The 12,155-nt window shown below is 37.4% G+C and overlaps 1 protein-coding gene across 2 annotated transcripts in view; it reads right to left on the bottom strand.

Moving 5' to 3' along the window:
• LOC310717156 (receptor-type tyrosine-protein phosphatase mu-like) overlaps positions 1-12,155 on the bottom strand; it is a 228,007-nt gene that overhangs the window by 145,812 nt on the left and 70,040 nt on the right. For both annotated transcript variants that reach the window (XM_083524861.1, XM_083524862.1), the window contains exon 3: positions 3,210-3,484. In XM_083524861.1, the coding sequence (XP_083380987.1) occupies positions 3,210-3,484 (275 nt within the window). The remainder of the gene's footprint in view (positions 1-3,209; positions 3,485-12,155) is intronic.

The raw sequence follows: 12,155 nt of genomic DNA, 5'->3' as shown, positions 1-12,155 counted from the left end.
ATTATCCCCCTTTAATTCCTATGGAAAATCTTGAAAGTTCCTGGAATTTTGCAACCCCAGACACAACACTCTTTACTTTTGACTTAAGGCTACGGACACAACGTTTTCCAACAGACATTTAAACCATTCATCTTGGTAGCCATTCGTGATTCCCAATACTACTGTTGATCATACATAATGGATGGATGTACTTTATTATCCCTATGGAGAATTTTGGGTTATTGTAAGTAAAATACTGTGGTTACAAACCACCAATTATGAATTCAGTTGATGTAGATGAGGCTGAGGAACTGTTGTTTCCTTACACCCACGAGGTTTCAAGTTTTACTTATCGTATGTAACGATGCCAGTGACAGTTTGTACAATGAGATTTTTTAGTGAGGCTACATGCAAACTACAGCAAACATTAAATATAAAGCCTTAAACAATATTAAGCAGTAAGAAGGAAAAGTAGAAAAAAGTAATCATGAGGCACAAGAAAGTTCGAATTATTTACAGTATGTACAGTAGTGTGTGTGTATATATATATATATATATATATATATATATATATATATATATATATATATATATATATTAAATTAATTATATTAATATTTACATATTTGACATATTAGCATGAGGTATTTTTATAGCAAAAATTTCAATTAAATATGGAAGACAAGTAGAATGTATAAGTACAGCCACAATAAATACCTTTACAGTTATAGATTGCATTTTATCCGTTACAACAAATGCACAGAGGACATGAATAACTGTCCAAACACATGTGCATGGCTAACATACTATGCATGTCTGAGCTCATAGCTACAAGTTCTTGCACACAGTATATATGATTGTCAAAGTCTCTCCAAATAGAACACCATTTACTCAGAATTACCCTCAGTTTTACACGGGATGTGTTTGTAGTTTTGTTGGCATACCACCACAAACATCCCCGGCTTTATATCACCTTTTATAAGAACCCCTGCATCAACAGCAAAATGATCTGCTGAATTAAAAACGACTGTGTGTTTTTATCTCCCTTAAGTGAACTGGTAAAAATTGTTTTAATATTTCTCTAGTCCCCGAGATATATGAAGCACGCATTACGTCTCAACAGGATTACAAAAGCTTAAATAATTTATTGCACACATACAGCACCCGCTGAGAACCGAAGGCACAGAATCATTCAGTCAGAACTCTTTGCATTTAAACAGCACCTTAATGCCACGTCTATACATGTTTTATAACTACTCTATAAATGAACACGCTCCTAATGAGGCCCGGGTGCTATGAGTGTACTAGCCACCTCTCATCAGAACCCATCTGTCTGCCACGCCACTGCCGGTTCTAATGGGCTAATTTGGCTTAGCGGCGCTCTCCTTTGCGAGGTACGGGGTCTTGGTCTGCCAATTAACACCAGACTTCTCCAAGAACCCCGGAGAGAGGACACCTAATAAGCAGGCATGTGTGAAATCAGCCTCCTCTCTGTGGACCCCAGCGTAGCCTGCCACACGTGAAAATGAACCACTAGACAGGGAGAGAATGTAATTTTTTTTTTTCCTAATATAATAGGGGAGGGTGGTTTTCATTATTTCGTGAGAGCGAGATAGAGAGAGAGAGAGAGAGAGAGAGAGTGTGCGAAAAAGAGACGGTGACGCGAGGTTGGGGAGGACAGAAGTGAAAGAAGGCTACATGGAGAAAAAATACAGACGTGAGAAGATGAAAGGACAGCTAGATCACCTGCTCTGAGGTGTGAGTGTACAGTTGATTAGGAAACCACATACCATTATATATGAAAGATTACATCAACTATATGCGCATAAGGTACAATACAACTGAGTTGATAATTTTCACTCATACATTAGAAACGTTATTTTTCTGATGGCACCTATAAGATAAAAATAAATCAGAAATAGTACTTAGCATTTATTGCCACAGTGCTGTTAAATTCTCCATTCTGATTGGTTTAGAAAGTGTTGAAATTTCTATAACTGCAGTTTAAATGACTGCATAGTATATTTTTTTTCTATTGTAACAACTTACCGGTACACACGCTTCACATAAATGGATTTAAAGCATGTATAATTGTTAATATGATCTCTTTAAAGATGGTGGATTTTGTTGTTTCCGGTGTATTGCTTTTTTTGCTGCATTTTATTTGTCTTATTAACTTCAAGAGGAAAAAAGACGGATTCTAACAATCAGTTTAATAAAATGTTTTATAATGTTATTCGAGTATGCTATCTTTTTGACATGTCTTATCCTCTGCACAATATCCTACTCACCCCTGTATATATATGTGTGTGTGTGTGTGTGTGTGTGTGTGTGTGTGTGTGTGTGTGTGTGTGTGTGTGTGTGTGTGTGTGTATATATATGTATATATATATATATATATATATATATATATATATATATATATATATATATATATATATATATATATATATATATATATACATACAAAAGGTATGGGGTCCATATATATATATATATGGACCCCATACCTTTATTTACCTTTATTTACCCATACCTTTATTTACATATTTGCTATTTATTGTAAATAGGCCACTTATGCACTTCTGGTTAGATGTTAACATATACATTTAACAATGACAAAATAATTAAACCAAATTCAATGTAAACTCATTTGATGTAAACAAAAAATACAAATAAAAGTAAAAAAAATTCATTATTGTAACAAACAGAATTGTAATTATTTGGCAAATGCTGCAACATCGGAGAAAGAAAAAAATCTGATTGTGATCTTTTTTTATATAATCAACCACACGGTAGTAACAGTGTGTCACATTTTTGCCATAATACTACACTTCCCATCAGCCATTGCACTAGCCATTGTGTTTGTTTCTGCACTTAAACTTAGATTTTCTGTAGTTAACACATGAATATCGACTTGTTTGCTGCACATATTGTCTCTTGTTTGTCTCTTCGTGGTTATCTACGGTTCACACTCAACATTGCGTCTTTGTCCCATGTTCACAGTTTCGGTCTTTGTTTATTTGTTTATTTTGTGTTTACTTTTGCGTTTTGTATTGTGCGCCCTTGGTTAAAATTTTATTGCTTTGGAATATTGGTTAAGATCTGTGTTTAAGTTTTATAGGAACTAGGTGTATATCACTTCAATGACTTTTATAGATAATAAAACACTGCAAAACAAGCAAAACAGAGATCCATCGTCCACTCGTTACGCACGCTTTATTCCTCACCTGGTAGAAGTTGGGCCAATAGGTGCTGATGGCTAATTCTACTTGAGTCCAGCTCCGGCTAACAGGCCCTGAAATGTTCCACACGGGCCGACCTGTGGGGCTGTTGTTCTCTTTGATGTAGATGTTGAGATACCCGGGGCTGCCCCCCTCCCTGCCAGACACCAGGTACTGAAAGGTGACGCAGTGTGTGTCGTTCTCTTTAAGTTGAGGGCTCAGCAGCTGGGCTCGCTGTCCAGCAAAACGGCCTGATGCATTCATCATCATGAAGGCTGAGCCTGGTAGACAAAGAAGCAAAAAAAAAAGGAAAACATACACAATTATGACTGGACTGTCACCTGCAGTGCACTTACAATAAGCTACACTATACAGACAAAAGTTTGTGGACACATGATTAAAAGATTCGTATGTCATCCCACTCCACACTTAGTCTCCATGTGCTGCTATAATAACCTCCAGTCTTCTGGGAAGATGTTTCACCAGATTTGTAAAGATTTGTGCTTGTGGAGATTTGTTAAATTCACAAAATCGGAAACCACCATCATTAATATACTGTGAGTTTGAATAAAAATGGATTCTATGGATAACCTCCACTCTCCTGGAAGGATGCTCCACTAGAATTCAGAGTGTGCTTGTGGAGATTTGTGCTTATTCCTCCAAAGAGTGTTAGTAAAGTCAGGCACTAATGTAGATGTGCAGTCAGTGTTCCACTTTATCACAATGGTGTTCATTAGGGATGAAGTCAGAGCTCTATAGCAGGCCACTAAAGACCTTCCAACCCATGTCAAGCACATCTTTATGGAGCTGGTTTGTGTACAGGGGCATGGTCATACTGAAACACGTTTGGGTCTCATAGTTCAAGTTCTGTTCTTTTCTTTTCGGCTTCTCCCGTTAGGGGTCGCCACAGCGGATCCTCCGCACGTTTGATTTGGCACATGTTTTACGCTGGATGCCCTTCCTAACACAACCCTCCCCAATTTATCCGGGCTTGGGACCGGCACTAAGAGTGGCTGGGGATGGTTCCCTGACCGGGAATCGAACCCGGGTCGCAGCGGTGGGAGCGCTGCATCTTAACCACTAGGTCTCATAGTTCAAGTAAAGGAAAAAATTAATTCCACCATATCAAGAGACATCCTATATAATTATGTGCCTCCAAGGTTGTGGTAACAGTTTGTGGAAGGACCACATATGGATGAAAAATTCAGGTGTACCAGTAGCTTTGTCTATATAGTGTATAAGGAAGTAGAACCTTCTTCTAAAATTAACTAAAATATTCTGCTTATTGATTTTTACTCTTCAGTCACAAACACTCTTTTCTGACACGAAAACGTCTAAGCTGGTGAGCAACTTATTACATAACCTGTTTCATGGATGTTCTACAACATGGAATGTAACTGTAAATAGATAAAAAGTGTTTTATTCCTAATCGAATCAAAAAAGCCTCAACAAATTGTTGCATTATAAATAAAATAATCAACATGTTGCAAATTTTTTTCCTTTAAAAGCATGCCCTGTTTGTTCTTGTTTCCTGATAACGCATTCAACAAATTTATGTTCTAGAGAATTCTGGGAAATAAACCTCTCCTCGTCCTGCTCCTCGTACTGCACTGTAAGGTTTACTGAAACATGTGGCATACGTTATAATGTGTTAATCAACGCGGTAAAAGCCTTTTTCCGTTCGTAATTGATTAAAGCGGAGTCACTTCATTAAAGCGGCGCCTTAATTCATCTTAATTAGCCACGCTAATTAATATATATCTGATCTCATTACAGCACTAAGCTGCAGACAGATCAGCATATACAATGGCTCTCTACAGAAATACCACACTGTAAATTACACTGGGAAGTACTCTTCTTACACACACACACACACACACACACACACACACACACACACACACGCAACCACACAAATAATGTATCTGAAGTATTACTGCTGACATTTAGCTGATCTGGTCACTACACAAAATAATAGAATAAATGCTCAACTAGCTTTAGTCTTTCAGTGATTCTAATTACACACACACACACACACACACACACATACAGAATATTCTGACTCGGGTTCCTTGAATAATTATCGAATGGCATGAAGGTTAATATGACTCTTACCTTGCTAGCCAATAACACATGTGTAAGGGATTATATTGACAATTGTTTCAGAGAAAAGGCCAGCCACCTATCAGCTCTCACACCTACTGAAATCCTATTTAGTTTTTCTGTCTTTCTCTCTCCCTCTCTCTCTCTCTCTCTCTCTCTCTCTCTCTCTCTCTCTCTCTCTCTCCCTCTCTCTCTTGCTCTCTATTTCGCTCTCATAGCGATAATGAGGAAAGTTGCAGCATTTGACATCAAAGCTCCACTAGGTCATGTTTCTGACATGTAGCTGAATGTAGCTGGCATGTAAACTTTACAGAAACAGATATCTGAGAACGAGAGAGAGAGAGAGAGAGAGAGAGAGACAAAGATGTAGTAAAAGTAAAATAGAATGTAATAGTAAAAAGGTAAAATGAAGCATTATGTTTAAATATAGATGTATGAACAAAGCATGATTTTCCTATTCCAGAGTACCACAATAGGGGTTGAGCTTTATGGCATCATTCAGAGTATCTTCCACTCCAACCCATGAAAACCATATCCTCATGAAGATGGTTCTGTGCATTTTCATGCTGGAACAGGTTTGAGTCATCCTGTACTATTGTGTGCCTCGGAGTTTATAGTAACAATTTGAGGAAGAACTACATATGGCTGGAAAACTCAGGTGTCCCAATATTTTGGTTCATATATTAGGGGTGTAACGGTACACAAAGGTCAATGTTCGGTACTTAGCTCGGATTTTAAGTCACGGTTTGGGTTCTATTTCGGTTCATTTAGGGGGAAGAAATGCAAAACATAAAATTGCAGGCTTTTTGTTTTTATTAACGCCGTTTATTACTATTAACATTTGTGAAAATCAACAGTTTACATTTCTATTTTTATAAACTATTACTATAACTATAACTATAAACTATAACTATTTTTTATAAAAAAAATACCTGCTTAGCTTGAATAAAAATTTTATATATAAATATTAAATTGATAAAATCAAACTAGGGAATGTCTAGACACTGTAACAATAATGTGGAGCTTTTATCTTATGAAAGAATTCGAGTGATTATTGACAATGCGATTGTGACATAGTGACTGTATAAAACATGCAATTTGCAGAACTATATGTTTCTTGTGTAAGATAATGTTATTCATTGTCTCCTTGATTCACATGAAAGGTGCACATTCCAGTGTGACTGGTGTTTTAGTTTTGGTGTCTTTCTCTTTGTAAATAAGAAAAGGTAAATTAAAATGACTTTGGTTTGTTTATTTTGGTGCCCTGGAAAAAAAAAATTAACCTCAAGAAGTAAACTTCAGATTTTTTGTGCTTATTTTGCTGCCTTCTTTGCACCAATCACGAAGGCCACACGAAGGCCACACAAAGTGATGTGGTTTTTCTATTTATTCATGCTATAAAAATTTATTATTGCTATTTATTTTTATGAAACTGGATGATACAATGTTTTAGGTTAAATTTTTTAAATATGAAAAGTACTGTACATTCATTATAATGAAAATGTCATAACAAAGCATTAAGGTAGCAAAATTCTGCTACATTATTCAGGTGTTGTGTAAACCCTGACCCCTAATGAAATAACCCTGAATATTTCCATTAGTTGCTCAGAAAGGTGTCAAGTGTGACCATACACGTGCTTATAAATACCCATAACGTATATTTCGATCCGCACAAAAACACTACGGAGGACTATCAGTTCACACATGTGCTTTAATGCTCCATCTGTTCACAGCTCCACACTACTAGCACCTCATCGTTCATGTTTACACCCTGAGCGGAACAGACGGTGAGAGGCGGAGGTGTTTGGAATGAGGAAGTGTAAGGGTGTAGATTTTGGATGAAAACTAAAAACGAAGGCTTTTTTCATCATGGCTGCGACTCTGATAAGGTTTCTACTCGGTGTTCGCCTCCTCCCCCTGAGCTTTACACCAGTAACGCTCTTGATTACCATTTAATGTCCTAATTAGTCACAGGCAACAGAACTGACCACGCTGCTGTCGCACTTGCGCAGGTGTGATCTGCGCTCCTGGTGATATATTGTTGTCAGGAGACAAACGTGAAAGCGCACGTGTACACGCAATGTCTCTGTTCGCTGAGGTGGCACTTGACTCACGGCAGAGCTCTACTGCTGCGTGGGTATCGCTCTGACCGCACGCTGCGATGGAAATGACTTGAGTCATTGCTGTGTTTGTGTTCGTGTGAGTGATGTGGCCTATAGGCCCGACGTTTGTTTATTCTTGCTATTATTGCTCTGTTTTCAGGAAAAAAACACGTCAGGAATCTCGAGCGCGCCGTGAAAGGAATGACTTTGTGATTTATACTGTGATTATACTGTATTCTGCTTGATATAGTACCTTCACAACACAAAATACACACACACACACACACACACACACACACACACTGACACACACACACACACACATACACACTGTACAATGTGCACCTTCAATTTCACCACAGACGCTTAGACACAGTTCTGGAAGACCACAGTTTATCTGTAACAACTCAATACGACAAACTTTCAATTTTCTGTCATGCAACGGATCACGCTCTTAAAAGTCATTGTGCAAAACAACATGCTGGAACATAATACACAGAGTTTATATTAAGTTATTTCTTTAAGCGTTATGTTGCCTACTACAATATCCGTCCAAAAAGAAACAACACGTACTGACCTAATGTGCTTCTGACAGAACGCTGGTATTCGTCATACAGAAGATGCTACAAATAAACTCGTGTGAACGCTTTTTTCTGTGAGGCTATGTCGGGCAAAACCATCAAAGGGAGAATAATATTGAATAATCGAGATCAAAAGGGAAACCGAGGGAGCGGGAGAGTCGAGAAAATCCTGAGCGCGGGTCAATAACACGAGCCTGAGATATTTGGAGAAACCAAAGGCTTAATAATGGCAGTGATATTGCACAAACAAGGAAAGGCACTAGATAGTGGAGAATGTATTGTAAAGTAGATAATGACTGCATGTCAGAAGGGTCAGAAGCTGCCAGTGAGATGCAGCAGTTCCTGAGGTGCTGTGAAATTTTTGGTTATCAAGGCAGGCTGATTTAAATGGGTAAACCCCACCAAAAATGTTATTACAATTTAGGTATAAACGTCACAAGGCTTAAAGTGGATTCTTTGGAAATGTTTGAAATACCAACAGCACTACTAGTGGTCATAAAAATACACAGAACAGTATAAACAAGTGATGGGAAGATCAGATAATTTTAGTGACTTGGGTTTTTGCATCTCGTTCATCAAAATGAACAAATCTTTTTTAAGTCATTTAGTTCATTTAATTTCTTTGATCAGAAATAATCTGCATTCATTTCTTTGAACAGAAATAATCTGCATATGAGAGTCACGTGATAAAAAAACAAACGACTCGGACCAAAACACTCTCTTTCCTGTGTAATGCACTGCATAGCGTCAATGAGAGTCACGTGATAAAAGAACGAACAACCCGGACTAGAAGAGATGGAGAGTTTTGCGATGCAGTAGGAAATGAACAAATCACTCTATAAAACAACTTGTTCTTCTGAGTCACATTGAAGACTCAAATGTTCATAAAAGACCCATCACTTGGGATAATTCCTGCAGTCTATCAAGTGACAGTCAGAGATAATTAATACTACATATGGCCCGAATGAGAAGGTTCTTGTGAATTAAAAAAAAATATATATTAAAAAGAATTGATGATTGTGAAACTGAATGAACCTGCCTTTGAAGAAGTAGCAAAAAGTCGATACAATCACACATTACTAATCAAAGTACAAATGACACAAAACACATACAACACAATTTTAAGATATTGTTTGTTGTACACAAAATTCACGGTTCGGTATGTACCACGGTTTTGAAGTCATGGATTGGTTCCATTTCGGTACAGTTAGGGGGACATACAATATGTCTGGACATAAAGCTGGCCATCAAACGCAAAGAATCCATAATACAAGACTGTCGCCAAAACGGAAGTGGCGCAAAACAAGTTTTACAACGCACTACAAATCGTATTTTGGCACACTACAAATCGTATTTCTGGTATGGAATGAGTAGCCACAGTGACACTGCGCTAACTAGTTTTTTTTTTTTTTTACCACTGGCATTGTTGTGTATGTTTTAATGTAAAACGAAAATTAAATAAATAAAAATAACAGTGACAAGGCGGAGGCTAAGCAAACTTGCTCTGCACGTATAAAGAATTTCATTTGGTACACATGTACCACAAAGCCCTGTTCAGTACAAATATGTGTACCGTTACACCTCTAGAGGACACGGCCATAACGTGGTTAATATTAAGTCCAGATGAAAGATCCAAGCTAAAAAAAAGCCCCGTCAAACTCTTAGCCAAGCTGTGTCAAGAGTGTCCCGCACAATGTTCTGATCTCAACCCCACTGAACACCTTCAGGCTTACCTGGAACTCCTTCTGCACACCAGGCCTTTTCACCCGACTTCAGTGATCTCAGGAAGCACATATTACTGGTCGGGGGTCCTTTTACATACTTTTGATGTTGTGTAATGCCATGAAGTCAAAGTTAATTTCTCACAACCAAAACCTGCTCTAGAAAAGGAACCTGCTCACAGAGGAGATTATAATTCTGGTTCAGCTCTGGACTACTTACCCTGTGTCCAAAATGGCCCTATATACTCTACAAATTACATCCAGAGTGCATTTATAAAAACTTTAAGCAACAAATACAATTTAGCAAATTATTATACTGGTTTTGTTAAAATAATGTAATTTTCCTTTGCCTCTGTGCTTTTTTGTTTTTTTGCTCTTTCTCCCTAACAGTGGTGTGCCCAGGACCCAATCAAGAGCCGCAAGCTCTCGCACCTGCTCAGCCACAGCAGGTGTGTTTGAGTGGTTTCATAAAGGCCACAGTAGTGAGTTCATCATCTTGGGCATTCAACAGAATGACTTTATTATCAGATCGGCAGCACTTCAGATCGCAACGGATTGTAATGCGGCATCACCGTTCACTAGAGATCCTCTGTCTGATCTGAAGCCTACCGAATGCGTTTTGTGCTCAAAAAAGTGATATAATCAAGTTCAATCTGTGACACATAGCAATCTGATCTTGCAGTGAGACGAGAAAAAAAATGGTTTGGATTCTTACAAAAATTAGGCTGAAAAAAAAAAAATAAATAAAATAAAACACTAGGGAATAGCCATTATCATTTCTAGCACTTCTTCATCAGATAAACCCAGCTGAGCCTTATGCCTGCCTTTCACACACCACAAACAAAAAAAAGCTTCCTTTTTCGGTTGAGATTTAATCAGGGCAGTGTATGCACTGAAACTCTCAACCTGTGTAATTTGTAATCTCAATTCCACACTGAATTTATATTCACTTTTTCAGTTTATAGTACTAATTATAGTAGTACTTAACATGACCAATCCTTTGTAAAGTTTTGTTCCAATGCATTTAATGGCTAGTTATCGGAGTTTCCCCGTAGCTAGTTACGGTAGCTCACTAAAATGTTCATTCCCCGACAAATGACCAGTAATTCTGTATTGTGAAACTCCCTATTTAATGTAGATTTTTAACATTCACATTAATCAGCACAAACATTTTCTTCTCTCTAACCACTGTTCGCTTTATTTCCGGATGTCTTTACTATCAGGCTCTTCAAAAGACCCAAAAAAACACTTTTTATATAGTTATATGTTTGTGGATGTCTTTCTATGCCTGGGAGAGTTGGCGAGTTTTACACAAAACCTTAATCTTAAACTTCCGATGTAAAAGCTGCCCAGGTTCATGTTTTGTTCAAATGCTTTATTAAGTTTGTGAGTAACAGAAACTCAAACAGGTGCAGAAATTGAAGGTAGTGTTGATTCCATTGAAAGTAAAACTATGCTTTCAGATCTCACATAAAAAACTACAACATACACTATATTGCCGAAAGTTTGCGGACACCTGGTCAGAAGTATGGTATGTGCTTTTTTTTCCCACATGTAGTACATATTCGCTCTTTTAATTCCCCCCACTCTTCTGGGAAGATGTTCCACTAGATTTTGGAGTGTGCTTGTTGACGAGAACCACATATGGCAGGAAGGGTAAGTGTCCCAATGCTTTTGTCCACATAATGTATCTGTGTGCAATATTACCAGGAGAGTAATATGATGTTGTTGTTGTTGTTTTTTTCTGAGCTTAAACCCGCATGTTCCGAATTTGGAAATGATATTCCACACAATCCTATGAGCTTCCTTATCATCCATGCAAGACAATTAATCCAATTAGTAAAAACAGATCTGTGTAGTGCAACATGCAGTGCAATCCAAAATTAGAATTGCATATATATATATATATAGATATATATATATATATATATATATATATATATATATATATATATTGTATATAGATAGATAGATAGATAGATAGATAGATAGATAGATAGATAGATAGATAGATAGATAGATAGATAGATAGATAGATAGATAGATAGATAGATTTAATATAGATGACCAAATAAAAAACCTTTGTTGTTCAGAAGTTAAAAATGAGTTCTATCTCTGGTTGGTGAACGAGAGAAGAAAAGACCTGGTGTACGATAAGCTACTGAGTCTGCTTTTCCGCAGTGCAGCTATGAATAAGATAAGAAAACTAATAGCCCTGACACATAATCTCCCTGCCCTGGCTAGAAAGATTTGCTCAGCCCTTGTGTACATGACTCATGAGGCACATCATAAAGGACAGTATGCTCACGCAAAACAATTGAGCAAAATAATAAATGCAAAATGGCTGCTACTAGGAGGCGAAATTATGACCTTCATATATAAAGATCATAGGCGGTGAAAGACGCCGTTAGCAATACTGACCATCAAGGTCTATAGAATACAGAA

This window comes from Silurus aristotelis (assembly GCF_946808225.1).
Source record: "Silurus aristotelis genome assembly, chromosome: 22".
In the NCBI taxonomy this organism is placed as follows: Eukaryota; Metazoa; Chordata; class Actinopteri; order Siluriformes; family Siluridae; genus Silurus; species Silurus aristotelis.
The sequence above is the reverse complement of the archived record's forward strand: the minus strand, read 5'-3'. Positions and strand labels throughout refer to the sequence as shown.